The following is a 20,676-nucleotide window of genomic DNA, read 5'->3' on the forward strand; positions in this document are numbered from 1 at the left end:
CGTGGGAATACTTTGGAACAGATCATTTGGGGCTGATTTGCAAGTGTTTTTACAGTATTTTATACCCAACAATTAAAAATGAAATGAACTTGTTTTTGCTTATAAAATATAATAAAACCACCTGTTGGACAAATTAGGCCCACAGGCCGCCAGTTGGCAAAACACTGCTCTAGACTGTGACAAATGTCTAAACCTAAAATGGTGAGCAGAATGTGTGTCTAAACCTAAAATGGTGAGCAGAATGTGTCTAAACATAACATGGTGAGCAGAATGTGTGTCTAAACCTAAAATGTTGAGCAGAATGTGTGTCTAAACATAAAATGGTGAGCAGAATGTGTGTCTAAACCTAAAATGGTGAGCAGAATGTGTGAGTAAACCTAAAATGGTGAGCAGAATGTGTGTCTAAACCTAAAATGGTGAGCAGAATGTGTGTCTAAACCTAAAATGGTGAGCAGAATGTGTGTCTAAACCTAAAATGGTGAGCAGAATGTGTGTCTAAACATAAAATGGTGGCTCTGCCAAGCGGACCACCTGGGATGGGGGGCACAGGGTGCCCACGGTGTCCCACTGGCCTGTCAGGGTACCATCCAACAGCAGCAGCTCTGCCCTGCTCAGTATAGTCATTACAGTACAGATATATCTGAAGCTACACCCAGCTCAGATACAAAACATAGGTGTATATTAAAAATAACTGCTAAGGTACATTTACCAAGATAGATGGATGAATAGGTTACACTTTTGAGTTATTCGTGCAGAGTTGACCCTCTGTTTCTCCTCATCTCCCTTCTCTCTTTCTTCCCTCTCCCTTCTCCCAGGGGTCTGGATATCTTCCCCACCCTCCTCTCCCTGGGTGGAGTGAATCCCCATCAGACAGAAGCTATGACGGTATCGATGCCACCGATGACCTTCTACATGGCAAAGAAACAGGACATGAGGTACGACCCACTAAGGAGTGATCAGAGCTAGTCATAGAAGGACATGAGGTACGACCCACTAAGGAGTGATCAGAGCTAGTCCTAACAGGACATGAGGTACGACCCACTAAGGAGTGATCAGAGCTAGTCCTAACAGGACATGAGGTACGACCCACTAAGGAGTGATCAGAGCTAGTCATAGAAGGACATGAGGTACGACCCACTAAGGAGTGATCAGAGCTAGTCCTAACAGGACATGAGGTACGACCCACTAAGGAGTAATCAGAGCTAGTCCTAACAGGACATGAGGTACGACCCACTAAGGAGTGATCAGAGCTAGTCCTAACAGGACATGAGGTACGACCCACTAAGGAGTGATCAGAGCTAGTCATAGAAGGACATGAGGTACGACCCACTAAGGAGTGATCAGAGTTAGTCCTAACAGGACATAAGGTACGACCCACTAAGGAGTGATCAGAGCTAGTCATAACAGGACATGAGGTACGACCCACTAAGGAGTGATCAGAGCTAGGCATAATAGGACATGAGGTACGACCCACTAAGGAGTGATCAGAGCTAGTCCTAACAGGACATGAGGTACGACCCACTAAGGAGTGATCAGAGCTAGTCATAGAAGGACATGAGGTACGACCCACTAAGGAGTGATCAGAGCTAGTCATAATAGGACATGAGGTACGACCCACTAAGGAGTGATCAGAGCTAGTCATAATAGGACATGAGGTACGACCCACTAAGGATCTCTTTGTTTCTTGGGACCTAGGACAAGCATCTCTGTTTTGTCCGAGTTTAAAAGAACATTTGCAGACATCCACTTCCTTATGTCTGAAACACAGGCTTCTAGCGTGGGCAATATTGGGGCTTCAACATGTTTCATCGAAATGTACAGCTGTGTGTCATCCCCAAGCAGTGAAAGTTAACATTATGTTTCCGAATGACATCACCAAGAGGTCAAATATATAGTGAAAACAATATTCACACTATTATTCCCAATATTAACAGTGTTTTCCTGTACACAGACTTCTTGTACAGTAATACCACTGAGGCTTCTGGGTTGCACTAGGTTGGGTATACTCCTCTCTTGTGGGGAGTATATGACAACGCAATAAGTAGGATGAAATTGCCAATACACACTGACACACTATTATACACACTATTATCCCACTAATAGCTGGGTTTAATTTAACAAGACAAAGAGCTTTCTTCCAAGGTTAACTTCACTTTAACCTGAGACATTTCAATGAAATGAAACACAGGAGACTTGTTTGATTCACATTCCCTTTAATTTGTGGTTTAAAATCTTAAATCAAAACTTCAAAAGAACATTAGTGTTCTCAAAGCTCCACCCTTTGGCAAATCAGTCACAAGGTAATAACAATAGGCATACTGTTTACATACATACACACACATAATATGTATGTATGTATGTATGTATGTATGTATATACAGTGGGGAAAACAAGTATTTGATACACTGCCGATTTTGCAGGTTTTCCAACTTACAAAGCATGTAGAGGTCTGTAATTTTTATTATAGGTACACTTCAACTGTGAGAGACGGAATCTAAAACAAAAATTCAGAAAATCACATTGTATGATTTTTAAGTAATTAATTTGCATTTTATTGCATTACATAAGTATTTGATACATCAGAAAAGCAGAACTTAATATTTGGTACAGAAACCTTTGTTTGCAATTACAGAGTTCATACATTTCCTGTAGTTCTTGACCAGGTTTTCACACACTGCAGCAGGGATTTTGGCCCACTCCTCCATATAGACCTTCTCCAGATCCTTCAGGTTTCAGGACTGTCGCTGGGCACTACAGACTTTCTGCTCCCTCCAAAGATTTTCTATTGGGTTCAGATCTGGAGACTGGCTAGGCCACTCCAGGACCTTGAGATGCTTCTTACGGAGCCACTCCTTAGTTGCCCTGGCTGTGTGTTTCGGGTCATTGTCATGCTGGAAGACCCAGCCACGACCCATCTTCAATGCTCTTACTGAGGGAAGGAGGTTGTTGGTCAAGATCTCGTGATACATGGCCCCATCCATCCTCCCCTCAATACGGTGCAGTCGTCCTGTCCCCTTTGAAAAAAGGAAAAGAGAAAAGCATCCCCAAAGAATGATGTTTCCACCTCCATGCTTCACGGTTGGGATGGTGTTCTTGGGGTTGTACTCATCTTTCTTCTTCCTCCAAACACAGCGAGTGGAGTTTAGACCAAAAAGCTCTATTTTTGTATCATCAGACCACATGACCTTCTCCCATTCCTCCTCTGGATCATCCAGATGGTCATTGGCAAACTTCAGACGGGCCTGGACACGCGCTGGCTTGAGCAGGGGGACCTTGCGTGCCCTGCAGGATTTTAATCCATGACAGCGTAGTGTGTTACTAATGGTTTTCTTTGAGACTGTGGTCCCAGCTCTCTTTAGGTCATTGACCAGGTCCTGCCGTGTAGTTTTGGGCTGATCCCTCACCTTCCTCATGATCATTGATGCCCCACGAGGTGAGATCTTACATGGAGCCCCCCCCCCTTGGGTTGTGCCGTGGCGGAGATCTTTGTGGGCTATACTCGGCCTTGTCTCAGGATGGTAAGTTGGTGGTTGAAGATATCACTCTAGTGGTGTGGGGGCTGTGCTTTGGCAAAGTGGGTGGGGTTATATCCTTCCTGTTTGGCCCTGTCCGGGGGTGTCCTCGGATGGGGCCACAATGTCTCCTGACCCATCCTGTCTCAGCCTCCAGTATTTATGCTGCAGTAGTTTATGTGTCGGGGGGCTAGGGTCAGTTTGTTATATCTGGAGTACTTCTCCTGTCCTATTCGTTGTCCTGTGTGAATTTAAGTGTGCTCTCTCTAATTCTCTCGTTCTCTCTTTCTTTCTCTCTCTCGGAGGACCTGAGCCATAGGACCATGCCTCAGGACTACCTGACATGATGACTCCTTGCTGTCCCCAGTCCACCTGGCCGTGCCACTGCTCCAGTTTCAACTGTTCTGCCTTATTATTATTGGACCATGCTGGTCATTTATGAACATTTGAACATCTTGGCCATGTTCTGTTATAATCTCCACCTGGCACAGCCAGAAGAGGACTGGCCACCCCACATAGCCTGGTTCCTCTCTAGGTTTCTTCCTGGGTTCTGGCCTTTCTAGGGAGTTTTTCCTAGCCACCGTGCTTCTACACCTGCATTGCTTGCTGTTTGGGGTTTTAGGCTGGGTTTCTGTACAGCACTTTGAGATATCAGCTGATGTACGAAGGGCTATATAAATAAATTTGATTTGATTTGAACCCCAGACCGAGGGTGATTGACCGTCTTCTTGAACTTCTTCCATTTTCTAATAATTGCGCCAACAGTTGTTGCCTTCTCACCAAGCTGCTTGCCTATTGTCCTGTAGCCCATCCCAGCCTTGTGCAGGTCTACAATTTTATCCCTGATGTCCTTACACTGCGCTCTAGTCTTGGCCATTGTGGAGAGGTTGGAGTCTGTTTGATTGAGTGTGTGGACAGGTGTCTTTTATACAGGTAACGAGTTCAAACAGGTGCAGTTAATACAGGTAATGAGTGGAGAACAGGAGGGCTTCTTAAATAAAAACTAACAGGTCTGTGAGAGCCGGAATTCTTAGTGGTTGGTAGGTGATCAAATACTTATGTCATGCAATAAAATGCAAATTAGTTACTTAAAAATCATACAATGTGATTTTCTGGATTTTTGTTTTAGATTCCATCTCTCACAGTTGAAGTGTAGCTATGATAAAAATTACAGACTTTGTAAGTAGGAAAACCTGCAAAATCGGCAGTGTTTCGGCAGTGTTTCAAATACTTGTTCTCCCCACTGTATATATATACATGTGTGTGTGAGTGTATATATACACATACACTGTATGTATATATACATACATACATACAGTTGAAGTCGGAAATTTACATACACCTTAGCCAAATACATTTAAACTCAGTTTTTCACAATTCCTGACATTTAATCCTAGTAAAAATTCCATGTCTTAGAATCACCACTTTATTTTAAGAATGTGAAATGTCAGAATAATTGTAGAGAGAATTATTTATTTCAGCTTTTCTTTATTTCAGCACATTCCCAGTGGGTCAGAAATTTACATACACTCAATTAGTATTTTGGTAGCATTGCCTTTAAATTGTTTAACTTGGGTCAAACATTTTGGGTATCCTTCCACAATCTTCCCACAATAAGTTGGGTGAATTTTGGCCCATTCCTCCTGACAGAGCTTGTGAAACTGAGTCAGGTTTATAGGCCTCCTTGCTCGCACACGCTTTTTCAGTTCTGCCCACAAATTTTCTATAGGATTGAGGTCAGGGCTTTGTGATGGCTACTCCAATACCTTGACTTTATTGTCCTTAAACCATTTTTCCACAACTTTGGAAGTATGCTTGGGGTCATTGTCCATTTGGAAGAACCATTTGCAACCAAGCTTTAACTTCCTGACTATCTTCAGATGTTGCTTCAATATTTCCACATAATTTTCCGACCTCATGATGCCATCTATTTTGTTTAGTGTACCAGTCCCTCCTGCAGCAAAGCACCCCCACAACATGATGCTGCCACCCCCATGCTTCACGGTTGGGATGGTGTTCTTCGGCTTGCAATCCTCCCCCTTCGTCCTCCAAACATAACAATGGTCATTATGGCCAAACAGTTCGTGGCTGGGTCTTCCAGCATGACAACGACCCGAAACACACAGCCAGGGCAACTAATGAGTGGCTCCGTAAGAATCATCTCAAGGTCCTGGAGTGGCCTAGCCAGTCTCCAGATCTGAACCCAAAAAGTACGATCTTTGTCCCCATGTGCATTTGCAAACCGTAGTCTGGCTTTTTTAATGGTGGGTTTGGAGCAGTGGCTTCTTCCTTGCTGAGCAGCCTTTCAGGTAATGTCGATTCGGAATCGTTTTACTGTGGATATAGATACTTTTGTAACTGTTTCCTCCAGCATCTTCACAAGGTCCTTTGCTGTTGTTCTGGGATTGATTTGCACTTTTCGCACCAAAGTACATTCATCTCTAGAAGACAGAACGCTTCTCATTCCTGAGTAGTATGACAGCCGCGTGGTCCCATGGTGTTTATACTTGCATACTATTGTTTGTGTTTGTACAGATGAACGTGGTACCTTCAGGCATTTGGAAATTGCTCCCCATGGATGAACCAGACTTGTGGAGGTCTTCAATATTTTTTCTGAGGTCTTGGCAGATTTCTTTAGATTTTCCCATGATGTCAGGCAAAGAGGCACTGAGTTTGAAGGTAGGCCTTGAAATACATCCACAGGTACACCTCCAATTGACTCAAATTATGTCAATTAGCCTATCAGAAGCATCTAAAGCCATGACTTAATTTTCTGGAATTTTCCAAGCTGTTTAAAGGCACAGTCAACTTAGTGTATGTAAACTTCTGACCCACTGGAATTGTGATACAGTGACTTATAAGTGAAATAATCTGTCTGTAAACAATTGTTGGGAAAATAACTTGTCATGCACAAAGTAGATGTCCTAGCCGACTTGCCAAAACTATAGTTGGTTAACAAGACATTTGTGGAGTGGTTGAAAAACAAGTTTTAATGACTCCAACCTAAGTGTTTGTAAACTTCCGACTTCAACTGTATATATACACACACACACATATAATATATACATACACATTATACACAAACAATAAAAATCCACTTTCCGCCAAGACCTTCACTTAATTACCGTAGGTCTAATGCATTGATGAATAATTGTAATTTCATATTCCAAAATAATATTTAGTACAAGTCAACATTATTTTTTACAAAGTAAAAACATCTACGTCATGTCTGAAATTTTACAATATTCAACATTATTTAGTCAATGGTGTTAATAATTTTATCAGTGAAATAAAAGGACCTGTAAGGATCTACAATACTATTAATCAACTTTTTCACATTATCAGTATTTTATTATTCTTCCCACCTTTCTTCTAGAGATAAGTTCAAAAACATCACCTCAAGACCTATGATAGAACGCCGTCTCTCTCCTTCTCTATTCCACCATCCCCTCTCTTTCCCTCCCCCCTCTTCTCTCTCGGGGCGTGACACAGCTATAGCCCACTGATAAGACGCACTCTGTCTGTGCCCCTCTCTGCCCTCTTCCACCCTACACTGGGTTCTAGCCAATCTGCATCAAGCAGCAGAATATGACTCGGACCCCACTATCCAGTCAGTGTTATAAATCACTAAATGATACTAAACAGGTTATAAAAGTAAAAAGCTCAGAGCACTTCTCAATAGCTCTATATGATTGCAATTCAATATTAAAGTCCCTTTTTAACCAGGTTAAATATTGGTTAATATTAGACTAGAGGAAGGCTACAAATTCATAGCCCAGACCTGCTTCCCTTCTGATAGTTAAGGGAATGGATTTAAATTGTATTCATACTGACCTTTAGTTCCAGGTATAAGACAATGTACAGAGACGGGTCCACTATCTAGCCACACTCTACTTCTGAATGGCACATTAGAGTAACCAATCAACACTGTGGCATCTACGTTTCTCCCATTTGATCGGTGGGGACATGGGCTCGTTGGGGACATGGGGTGGGGGGGTTCTCTTAACACTGATATACTTCCTTCTTGCGTGAATGGCTCCAGTTGATTGGTTCCAGGGAAGTGGTGGGTCAGTTGGTCTGTTTGCTGACGGGAGGAAACTCGTTCTCATCATCCAAACAGACGGGTCCCTCGGCAAACTCATGTTCAGGGATCACATCCCCTTTCTCAGCCCCTCCATCCTCTGAGTAGCCTGGGAAGAGGATAGAAGAAGAGAGATTACAGGGCACGTCACCAGATTTAGGACTGTATTCAGTCTATCAAGCTGAAGATTTACAGATTCCACAATACACATTTAAAGGTCATTTCCAATTGAGCCGACATATGCAGCGTTTACCGTGATGCAGTTTCCGCTAAAGCGGGAACATTTCCTTAAATTTCAATCACGCAGTAAAGCTAAACTTCTGTGATACGGATTGAAAAAAGTCCTTAATCACACAAGGTAAGACATACTACATTCATGAAGCAAACCACACACATTACCTGTGAGAGTGGTAGAAGAGGGTGCAGTCGAGGGGAGGGACACAGTGGCAGCGTATGATGGGCTGGTTGACGGTGGGAGGGACCTTCCATCCTCTGACTCCTTCTCTTCCTGTCGTGCTTCCTGTGGCGCCTCACCTCCTTCAAATAGCCTGGAGAAAACACAAAGAGAGCCTGAGTTCACGCACATATACAAACATGCTTAAGCACACACATATGCTCACCAGGGTTGGGGTCAGTTCCATTTCAATTCCAGTCAATTCAGAAAGTAAATCAAATTCCACATTTCCCTCATTGAAAAGCATTGAAATTAATTGGAATGTCATTTTGCTTCCTGAATGGACTGGAATTGAAATGTTATTGACCCCAACTCTGAGGCTCACACACACAGATCCCAGTCCCCCACCTGTGATTCCTGACCAGATCCCAGTCCCTCACCTGTGTTTCCTGACCAGAACCCAGTCCCTCACCTGTGTTTCCTGACCAGAACCCAGTCCCTCACCTGTGTTTTCTGACCAGAACCCAGTCCCTCACCTGTGTTTCCTGACCAGAACCCAGTCCCTCACCTGTGTTTCCTGACCAGAACCCAGTCCCTCACCTGTGTTTCCTGACCAGAACCCAGTCCCTCACCTGTGTTTCCTGACCAGAATCCAGTCCCTCACCTGTGTTTCCTGACCAGAACCCAGTCCCTCACCTGTGTTTCCTGACCAGAACACACTCTCCTCCGTCCTGTGGGTCAATGTTATAGATGTAGAGATGTCCATCTGATGATGCCACCAGCAGCCGAGGTAGCTTCTGAACCCTGAAAATATAGCAAGTAATAGGACTGTAAAATAAAGTGACACACCATCCCGCCCTGCATCCCCCCGCAAACACACAAACTTACGTGGACAAGGCGCATACGTTCTTGAGTCCGAACATGTTGAGTCGTACGGTGGCAAAGGCCCGGTCTTGGTGCATCATGTCAGAGACCTGGGAGGGAAGGTAGGTGCTGGCTGCTGTGAACATCTTCCCCACGTAGGCACCCCACGTAGGAGACTCGCCATCTCGACTAGAGACAGGCAGAGGAGACAGGCAGAGGAGACAGGCAGAGGAGACAACTAGCCACTGAGGACCAGAAAGGGACAAGTCGGAAGACGATCAACACAACAAAATCTGGAGAGTAAACAGTGAGTACCTGGGGCTGTGCTGTTCCAGTTTGAAGATATGGACCGTCTCTGTGTTGCTGGAGGCACAGAGGAACTGTGCGTCTGAACTAAAGGACAACGAGCTGATACTCACATACCTGAGACACAGACACACATGGTAAGAGTGATCATCCCGCAAGATACCAAAACTACCACTACAATACCTTGGAATCGTTCTGTAGTCTGTCTACACATGTAGTACCTGTTGTGTCTGTCGTATCTGTGGCTGTCATATCTGTATTCTGTCTACACATGTAGTGTCTGTTCTGTATTATCAGTAATATCTGTAGTATCTGTAGTGTCTGTAATATCTGCAGTGTATGTAGTATCTGTAGTGTATGTAGTGTCTGTAATATCTGCAGTGTCTGCAATATCTGTAGTGTATGTAGTCTCTGTAATATCTGCAGTGTATGTAGTATCTGTAGTGTATGTAGTGTCTAATATCTGTAGTGTATGTAGTCTCTGTAATATCTGCAGTGTATGTAGTATCTGTAGTGTATGTAGTGTGTAATATCTGCAGTGTATGTAGTATCTGTAGTGTATGTAGTATCTGTAGTGTATGTAGTGTCTAATATCTGCAGTGTCTGCAATATCTGTAGTCGGTCTACACAAACTCAGCAAAAAAAGAAACCTCCCTTTTTCAGGACCCTGTCTTTCAAAGATAATTTGTAAAAATCCAAATAACTTCACATATCTTCATTGTAAAGGGTTTAAACACTGTTTCCCATGCTTGTTCAGTGAACCATAAACAATTAATGAACATGCACCTGTGGAACAGTCGTTAAGACACTAACAGCTTACAGATGGTAGGCAATTAAGGTCACATTTATGAAAACTTCAGACACTAAAGAGGCCTTTCTACTGACTCTGAATAACACCAAAAGAAAGATGCCCAGGGTCCTTGCTCATCTGCGTGAACGTGCCTTAGGCATGCTGCAAGGAGGCATGAGGACTGCAGATGTGGCCAGGGCAATAAATTGCAATGTCCGTACTGTGAGACGCCTAAGACAGCGCTACAGGGAGATAGGATGGACAGCTGATCGTCCTTGCAGTGGCAGACCACGTGTAACAACACCTGCACAGGATTGGTACATCCAAACATAACACCTGTGGGACAGGTACAGGGTGGCAACAACAACTGCCCGAGTTACACCAGGAACGCACAATCCCTCCATCAGTAACAGGTTGAAAGAGGCTGGACTGAGGGCTTGTAGGCCTGTTATAAGGCAGGTCCTCACCAGACATCACCGGCAACAACGTCGCCTACGGGCACAAACCCACTGTCGCTTGACCAGACATGACTGGCAAAAAGTGCTCTTCACTGACGAGTCGCGGTTTTGTCTCACCAGAGCTGATGGTCGGATTCACGTTTATCGTCGAAGGAATGAGCATTACACAGAGACATGTACTCTGGAGCAGGATCAATTTGGAGGTGGAGGGTCTGTCATGGTCTGGGGCGGTGTGTCACAGCATCATCGGACTGAGATGGCAGGCAATCTCAACGCTGTGCATTACAGGGAAGACATCCTCCTCCCTCATGTGGTACCCTTCCTGCAGACTCATCCTGACAGGACCCTCCAGCATGACAATGCCGCCAGCCATGCTGCTTGTTCTGTGTGTGATTTCCTGCAAGACAAGAATGTCAGTGTTCTGCCATGACCAGTGAAGAGCCCGGAACTCAATCCCATTGAGCACATCTGGGACCTGTTGGATCAGAGAGTGAGGGCTAGGGCCATTCCCCCCAGAAACTTCCAGGTGCCTTGGTGGAAGAGTGGGGTAACATCTCACAGCAAGAACTGGCAAATCTGGTGCAGTCCATGAGGAGGAGATACACTGCAGTACTTAATGCAGCTGATGGCCACACCAGATACTGACTGTTACTTTTTTACCAGATACTGACTGTTACTTGACCCCCCCTTTGTGCAGGGACACATTATTAAATTTCTGTTAGTCACATGTCTGTGAAACTTGTTCAGTTTATGTCTCAGTTGTTGAATCTTGTTTTGTTCATACAAATATTTACACAAGTTTGCTGAAAATAAATACAGTTGACAGTGAGAGGACGTTTCTTTTTTTGCTGAGTTTAGTAACAGTAGTGTCTGTAGTATCTGTAGTGTCCAAACACACCATGAAAGTTGTGAAGAGGGCACGACAACGCCTTTTCCCCCTCAGAAGGGGACACTACAGATACAACAGACACAGACACTACAGGCACTACATATATTACAGACACTACATGTGTAGACAGACTACAGATACCACAGACACTACAGTCCCCACTTGCTTCAAGATGTCCTCCATTGTTCCTGTACCCAAGAAAGCAAAGGTAACAGAACAAAGTGACTATTGCCCCATAGCACCCTCTTCTGTCATCATTAAGTACTTTGAGAGGCTAATTAAGGATAATTACACCTCTACCTTACCTGACACCCTAGACTCACTTCAATTTGCTTACTGCCCCAATAGACCCACAGAGGATGCAATCACCATCGCACTGCACACTGCCTTGGACAAGAGGAATACCTATGTCAGAACGATGTTCATTAACTATAGCTCAGCCTTCAACACCATAGTACCCTCCAAGCCCATCATTAAGCTCGGGGCCCTGGGTCTGAACCCCGCCCTGTGCAACTGGGTCCTGGACTTCCTGACGGGCTGCCCCCAGGTGGTGAAGATAGGAAACATCACCTCCACTTCGCTGATCCTCAACACTGGGGCCACACAAGGGTGCGTGCTCAGCCCCCTCCTGTACTCTCTGTTCACCCATGAAGAGACAGCCTACAGGGAGGAGGTGAGGGCCCTGGGGGAGTATTTCCAGGAAAATAACCTCATACTCAATATCAACAAAACGAAGGAGCTGATCGTGGACTTCAGGAAACAGCAGAGGGAGCACCCCCCTATCCACATCGACGGGACCGCAGTGGAGAAGGTGGTAAGCTTCAAGTTCCTCGGTGTTCACATCACTGACCATCTGAAATGGTCCACCCACACAGACAGTGTGGTTAAGAAGGCTGAAGAAATTTGTCTTGGCTCCTATGACCCTCAAATTTTGACAGATGCACAATTGAGAGCATCCTGTCGTACTGTATCACCGCCTGGTACGGCAACTGCACCACCCACAACCGCAACTCTCTCCAGAGGGTGGTGCGGTCTGCACAACGCATCACCATGGCCAAACTACCTGCCCTCCAGGACACTTACAGCACCCGATGTCACAGGAATGCCAAAAAGATCATCAAGGACATCAACCACCCGAGCCAGTGTCTGTTCACCCCGCTATCATCCAGAAGACGAGGTCAGTGCAGGTGCATCAAAGCTGTGACCGAGAGACTGAAAAACATATTCTATCTCAAGGCCATCAGACTGTTAAATAGCCTTCACTAGCCGGCTACCATTCAGTACTCAACCTTGCACCTTAGAAGCTGCTGCCCTATATTCAGTGCATTCGGAAAGTATGCAGAACCCTTGACTTTTTAAACATTTTGTTATGTTAGAGCCTTATTTTACGCTGAGCACTTGTTGGCTGCTTTTCCTTCACACTGCGGTCCAACTCATCCCAAACCATCTCAATTGGGTTGAGGTCGGGTGATTGTGGAGGCCAGGTCATCTGATGCAGCACTCCATCACTCTCCTTCTTGGCCAAATAGTCAATAGCTTATCGCTGCAGAATGATGTGGTAGCCATGCTGATTAATTGTGCCTTGAATTCTAAATAAATCACAAACACTGTCACCAGCAAAGCACCCCCACACCCTTACACCTCCTCCTCCATGCTTCACGGTGGGAACCACACATGCGGAAATCATCCGTTCACCTACTCTGCGTCTCACAAAGACACGGCGGTTGGAACCAAAAATCTCAAATTAGGACTCATCAGACCAAATTACAGATTTCCACCGGTCTAATGTTATTGCTTGTGTTTCTTGGCCCAAGCAAGTCTCTTCTTCTTTAGTAGTGGTTTCTTTGCAGCAATTCAACCATGAAGGCCTGATTCACGCAGTCTCCTCTGAACAGTTGATGTTGAGATGTGTCTATTACTTGAAATCTGTGATGCATTTACTTGGGATGCTGAGGCTGGTAACCCCCCTCTTGTTTTTACACTGCTGCAACTCACTGTTTAATATCTATGCATAGTCACTTTACCCCTACCTACATCTACAAATGACCTCGACTAACCTGTACCCACACACATTGAATCGGTATCGGTACCCCCTGTATATAGCCTCCACATTGACTCGGTATCGGTACCCCCTGTATATAGCCTCCACATTGACTCGGTATCGGTACCCCCTGTATATAGCCTCCACATTGACTCTGTATCGGTACCCCCTGTATATAGCCTCCACATTGACTCGGTATCGGTACCCCCTGTATATAGCCTCCACATTGACTCGGTATCGGTACCCCCTGTATATAGCCTCCACATTGACTCTGTATCGGTACCCCCTGTATATAGCCTCCACATTGACTCTGTATCGGTACCCCCTGTATATAGCCTCCACATTGACTCTGTATCGGTACCCCCTGTATATAGCCTCCACATTGACTCTGTATCGGTACCCCCTGTATATAGCCTCCACATTGACTCTGTATCGGTACCCCCTGTATATAGCCTCCACATTGACTCTGTATCGGTACCCCTGTATATAGCCTCCACATTGACTCTGTATCGGTACCCCCTGTATATAGCCTCCACATTGACTCGGTATCGGTACCCCCTGTATATAGCCTCCACATTGACTCGGTATCGGTACCCCCTGTATATAGCCTCCACATTGACTCTGTATCGGTACCCCCTGTATATAGCCTCCACATTGACTCTGTATCGGTACCCCCTGTATATAGCCTCCACATTGACTCTGTATCGGTACCCCCTGTATATAGCCTCCACATTGACTCTGTATCGGTACCCCCTGTATATAGCCTCCACATTGACTCGGTATCGGTACCCCCTGTATATAGCCTCCACATTGACTCGGTATCGGTACCCCCTGTATATAGCCTCCACATTGACTCTGTATCGGTACCCCCTGTATATAGCCTCCACATTGACTCTGTATCGGTACCCCCTGTATATAGCCTCCACATTGACTCTGTATCGGTACCCCCTGTATATAGCCTCCACATTGACTCTGTATCGGTACCCCCTGTATATAGCCTCCACATTGTTATTTTATTGTGTTACATGTTTTTTTTTATTACTTTATTTAGTCAATATTTTCTTAAAACGGCATTGTTGGTTAAGGGCTTATAAGTAAGCGTTTCATGGTAAGGTCTACACCTGTTCGGCGCATGTGACAAATAACTGTTCATTTGATCTGTTGTGTCTGTAGTATCTGTAGTCTGTCTACACATGTAGTATCTGTAGTCTGTCTACACATGTAGTATCTGTAGTCTGTCTCCACATGTAGTATCTGTAGTCTGTCTACACATGTAGTATCTGTAGTCTGTCTACACATGTAGTATCTATAGTCTGTCTACACATGTAGAATCTGTAGTATCTGTAGTCTGTCTACACATGTAGTATCTGTAGTCTGTCTACACATGTAGTATCTGTAGTCTGTCTCCACATGTAGTATCTGTAGTCTGTCTACACATGTAGTATCTGTAGTATCTGTAGTCTGTCTACACATGTAGTATCTGTAGTCTGTCTACACATGTAGTATCTGTAGTCTGTCTACACATGTAGTATCTGTAGTCTGTCTACACATGTAGTATCTATAGTCTGTCTACACATGTAGTATCTGTAGTCTGTCTACACATGTAGAATCTGTAGTATCTGTAGTCTGTCTACACATGTAGTATCTGTAGTCTGTCTACACATGTAGTATCTGTAGTCTGTCTCCACATGTAGTATCTGTAGTCTGTCTACACATGTAGTATCTGTAGTCTGTCTACACATGTAGTATCTGTAGTCTGTCTACACATGTAGTATCTGTAGTCTGTCTCCACATGTAGTATCTGTAGTCTGTCTACACATGTAGTATCTGTAGTCTGTCTCCACATGTTGTATCTGTAGTCTGTCTACACATGTAGTATCTGTAGTATCTGTAGTCTGTCTACACATGTAGTATCTGTAGTCTGTCTACACATGTAGTATCTGTAGTCTGTCTCCACATGTAGTATCTGTAGTCTGTCTACACATGTTGTATCTGTAGTCTGGTATAAACGGACCTCTTCATCCCTCTACGGAACTCAAACAGCCTCTGTCCCTCTGGGATGGTGAACACTCTGATCACTGTACCCTGGATTGGAGGAGGAGATGATCAGACAGAACCGTAGACAGAGATGTACACTGAGTGCACAAAACATTAGGAACATCTGCTCTTTCCATGACAGACTGACCAGGTGAATCCAGGTGAAAACTATGATCCCTTATGGATGCCACTTGATAAATCCACTTCAACCAGTGTAGATAAAGGGGAGGAGACAGGTTAAAGAAGGATTTTTAAGCCTTGAGACAGTTGAGAAATGCATTGTGTATGTGTGTCATTCAGAGGGTTAATGGGTGAGACAACAGGTGTAAGTGTTCTAATGTTGTGTACACTCAGTGTATATGTCTGTATATATATATATATATATATATATATATATATATATATATATATATATATATATATAGAGAGAGAGAGAGAGAGACAGAGAGAGGTATAGTTGAAAGATAGGCGGAGACAACCAGAAAGAGAGAGAAAGGAACAGTCAGACTCACCCTCTCGGAGGCACTGGCGAGTTTGGTTCCTGAAGCGTTGAATGTGAGGGCTGCCAGGGGACTGTCATGGGCTGGGATCATCGTCACCTTGCTCTGAGGAAAACACAGGTCACACATTAGTAACATCATCAACCTGTGACCACTTCAACAGCCGTGACATGCAATGACTGTACTTAATGTACCCAAAAGTATTAAGGCAGCTCAACTACCTCTCCAACTACTCTACTAGCTAACCCACAAGCTGCCATTGGGGTCAACATGAATACCCCCTGCGTTGTGCTGTGCAGACAGTGGTTTGAATAGTAGCGGTGGCAGAAGTCATTTGAATATCAGGTCTTACCAGGTTGTTGGTGTCATAGACCATGATCTCTCCGATGGTTTGACTGCCAGGGTACGCCAGATAGGAGTTACCATGGTTCACAGAGAGGGCACAGAGACCTGACGGGTTGGAGGGTTTGTCTGTGTTTAGAAACTGAGCATAGTTGAGGGTATGACGAATTGTGCGTGTGTTTGTGTGCGTATTCAGTACCTGAGGGGTTGGAGGGGTTGTCTGTGTTTAGAAACTGAGCATAGTTGAGGGTATGATGAAATTTGTGTGTGTTTGTGTCCGTATTCAGTACCTGAGGGGTTGGAGGGTGTGTTGAGCAGCGTCTTCAGCAGCTTCATGTCTTTGATGTTGTGGATGTAGACTGACTCCTCCAGACACACCACCAGCCTCTATAGGGGACAGACAGGGAAACGTTGCAGCAGAGCTGGAAGATGGGATAGGTTTGGAATGGGAACTGATCTCAGGATTGGTGAGAGAGATTGGATTGGAATGGGGCCTCAATCTGACCTAAGTATACAGTCTTAGAAAAAAGGGTTCTTTGGCTGTCCTTTGGGGAACCCTTTAACATTTTAGATAGCACCTTTTTTCTAATAGTGTAGCGGTGAGGAATGGGTTTGGAATATGTCCATTACCTGTCTGTTGAGCCGGACTGAGAGGATGTTGTTAGAGTAGCTATAGTTGCAGATCTCTGTTCCCCTTTTGAAGTGGTAGACGTTCATACGTCGGGGCATGGAGAGACTGACCACCGCCACCAGACTGCTGGAGAACAACCGCTCCACAATGTACACGTCGGGACACTCCGCTGGGAGAGGGAGGGGAGAGGGAGGGGAGAGGAGAGGGAGGAAGAGGGAGGGGAGGGGGGAAAAAGGGAGGGAGAGGGAAGTTGGAAAAGGGGAGGGAGAGGGAGGGAAGTTGGAAGGGGGAGGGAAGGGTTAAATCACATACAAGTGCTAATATAAAACACACTGCGCATAGAATACACACACACCACACACACACACACTTTGCATCATTCATTCCATCATTCATTCAAACTAAAACATTCATAGGATCACACACTTTCCTCTCTCTGTGATATGAAACACTGGTCAAATACTTGCAGAATGCATTACTGGGAACAGGCTTATGGTGTAACACACTGCTCTCTACCATTGTTTACATAAGTGGGAGTGGGAGGGCTATGTCAGCTTAGAACAACTTGTTCTCTGGTTACAAGACTACTGTTCAACCATGCTAGTTGACCTGACCACAGCTTATTGGGTGTTTGTTTTGTCCCGGTGCTAGGATACCAGCTAGGTGTTTAACTGTAGCTACCAGTACACACAGGCTATAAGGACACTCACTCACCTCCTTCGTGGATGCAGTCCATCTTGTCCACTGAGGTGACAGAGAAGAGTCTGTAGCCTGACTTAGTGCCCACTGATAGAGACCTGAAACACACAGAGACCCAACTGTTGTTACACATCCAAGATGGTGTCCACTATGTGTATAGTCTAATAATCCACTATAGGGGTGTAGTGTTGTACACCGCCATAATGGTTTCATCATAATCTCCTCTCAAGGTTTGCTTGAAGGTTACAGTTTGTTAATATGATGTAACCAAATAGGCTGGATGTTCACTTGTTGTGCCATAATCTAAATAATCATCTACCTTGTTTTTATTTCACCTTTATTTAACCAGGTAGGCTAGTTGAGAACAAGTTCTCATTTACAACTGCGACCTGGCCAAGATAAAGCAAAGCAGTTCGACACATACAACAACACAGAGTTACGCACGCTATACCTCTTAAACTAAATGAACAAACAATGGAAAAACCATACAATAAAATCGAATGAGTTCAGTGACAAACAATTCAGGCAGTTGTAAAAAAAACAACTCCAGCATTTATATTTTTGTTATCTGTGAGTCCAATATCAAAACCACAAGTAATTAATGGAAATGAAATGGATATTTGATTGGAGAAAAGTCTCTCTCCCTATCCTTGTTCTCTAACCGGGACACCTGTATCAGCTACTACCTTTACTCAGTGCATTCTTAAATTACTACACGCTTATGAGTGGAAAGGCTGATTGGACCAAGGCTGATTGGACCACTAAAGGCAGAGGAAGTTTTCTAAGGAAAGCCTTTGTACACACTCCGCTTACCAGGAAATGTAGGGGATACATGAAATGCCTCACTACCCACTGAGCTATATATAGCAGTCAGGGGGAAATGAAGGATACACCGTGTGCTGTATAGTCAACACAGCAAGAGTTGACTCGGGTCATGTGATCACCCTAGGCACTTCAAACACCCCTGATAATCAAGCACACTATGGGCATATACAGAGATACTGTGAAGGAGGGGCAGGCATCTGTCAACAGGTGGAATAGGATGGACTAGGAAGATATAGGATCATATTAATTCTAGAGTAGACACTGATCTAATATCAGTTTAACATTTTCCCCCTTATGGTTTAGGTTATGCTATGTGGAGGGTGAGCTGATCCTAGATCTGTGCCTGAGGGCAACCACTACTCAGAGTTGAACAGGTGTGTGGTTCAGTGGTATATAGGCCTATCCCAGGCAACATATAGCCTAACTGCTGCTTGTCTTATCTTATCATGTCTGAGGATGATGGAAAATGGCAGAGATCTAACATGAACATGTGTGTTTGACCACCTGGCTGTTACTACACCTGTAACCGCCCTGTAGCTCAACAGTGTCTGGCTACACCTTTATCACTCACACTCAACTTCCAACATTCACAATGTTACCTAACATGGGATCCCATACCCAAAGACCCTTTGTCATAATGTTACCTAACATGGGATCCCATACCCAAAGACCCTTTGTCATAATGTTACCTAACATGGGATCCCATACCCAAAGACCCTTTGTCATAATGTTACCTAACATGGGATCCCATACCCAAAGACCCTTTGTCATAATGTTATCTAGCATGGGATCCCATACCCAAAGACCCTTTGTCATAATGTTACCTAGCATGGGATCCCATACCCAAAGACCCTTTGTCATAATGTTACCTAACATGGGATCCCATACCCAAAGACCCTTTGTCATAATGTTACCTAGCATGGGATCCCATACCCAAAGACCCTTTGTCATAATGTTACCTAGCATGGGATCCCATACCCAAAGACCCTTTGTCATAATGTTACCTAGCATGGGATCCCATACCCAAAGACCCTTTGTCATAATGTTACCTAGCATGGGATCCCATACCCAAAGACCCTTTGTCATAATGTTACCTAGCATGGGATCCCATACCCAAAGACCCTTTGTCATAATGCAATTCATCCAACCGCCTCATGCATGCAGTGGCGATAGCCTTAGTGCTTCAAGAAATCATGACAGTTCCACAACTCATTGCATGTGTCATCATCCGAGACAAAAAAATAAATTTGCACAATAGTCTGCTGTGCTGGCCAGTATCTCTACTGTAGGTCAAATCTTGCCTGGATACCTTTTCTGGCCATCTATCTATAAGCCTTCGTAGTGTGTTGGCGTACTTCACAAGGTACTAACCTATAATTTAGGAACTGTGTTGATGAGACACCATGGGACAATTGTATTAACATTGATAAACTACATGCACAAGTGGGTTAGGTAAGAAGATATAATTCATACATTAACATATATCTGCTACAGACCAACAGACAGACCATATTACAGCTAGACAGACGCATACAGATTTACTGCCTAGATTATGCAAGAAGAACCTTCTAATAGTGTGACAAGTTGAATACGCTAGAACTGGCCCGAGTTGGCAGACAGGGCGCTTGCTTACGTGGTGTCCTGGTTGAACGAGGCGCTGATCAAGCCTTGAGGCCCTCCCGGACCGTCGGGTGTCTCCCGTTCCTCCATCTCGTCCACAGTGATGATCCTGTCCTGCTCCACTGCCCTAGTTCAGTGGCCTGTGTTCGGATCGATCACTCCGAAACCCAGCTCCTCTACACACGTATGCGCTTGAGATTAGTTATTACAATGTAATACATGCTATACAAATTGGAAATTGATGGCTTGAATCCTGAAACTAAAAGTATTTGTTGTTTCTTCTATTTTAGAACACGGCGCTTGTATTCTGTTTTAACCCTAACTTCTATAGAGTTAACAGGAGGCAGACAAAAACAAAAACAGCTGAGGGCTGAATGCGTCACTTTAGTGCCCTTTTCTATTGGCTGGTTGGAATTTGGAGACTACCTCTGCACCACTCAGATTGCACAACCTTTTCAAAACATGTATATGATTGGGTGGATTCGATTATGCTGCACCGCGGCACTGGGTAAAGGCCTTTTACGTGATCGGTCGAAAGCGGGGAGGGAGGAGCAGGAGCGCCCTTCTCAAATCGAACAGTATGTGCTGCTCGGTCATTTTGTCTACAAGGCATAGTGCATCGTCCAGAAACATACAACATATATTTTCAATAAAAATGAATGTTTTAATTTTCTATCTCGTTTTCAT

General features: G+C 44.4%; 1 protein-coding gene across 1 annotated transcript; it reads right to left on the minus strand.

The window, feature by feature from the left end:
* Positions 1 to 6,497: 6,497 nt before the first annotated feature.
* On the minus strand, positions 6,498 to 20,371 carry LOC112259126 (WD repeat domain phosphoinositide-interacting protein 1-like). Its single transcript, XM_042307597.1, has 12 exons — positions 20,003 to 20,371; positions 17,560 to 17,642; positions 16,845 to 17,014; positions 16,505 to 16,601; positions 16,225 to 16,322; positions 15,885 to 15,977; positions 15,350 to 15,420; positions 9,167 to 9,274; positions 8,876 to 9,040; positions 8,684 to 8,791; positions 7,993 to 8,141; positions 6,498 to 7,702 (listed from the first exon to the last, which is right to left on the minus strand). The coding sequence occupies exons 1-12, from the start codon at positions 20,077 to 20,079 to the stop codon at positions 7,581 to 7,583; spliced, it is 1,341 nt and encodes a 446-aa protein (XP_042163531.1). The 5' UTR covers positions 20,080 to 20,371; the 3' UTR covers positions 6,498 to 7,580.
* Between the last annotated feature and the right edge of the window lie 305 nt (positions 20,372 to 20,676).

The sequence above is a fragment of the Oncorhynchus tshawytscha genome, linkage group LG27, assembly GCF_018296145.1.
Source record: "Oncorhynchus tshawytscha isolate Ot180627B linkage group LG27, Otsh_v2.0, whole genome shotgun sequence".
Lineage (NCBI taxonomy): Eukaryota > Metazoa > Chordata > Actinopteri > Salmoniformes > Salmonidae > Oncorhynchus > Oncorhynchus tshawytscha.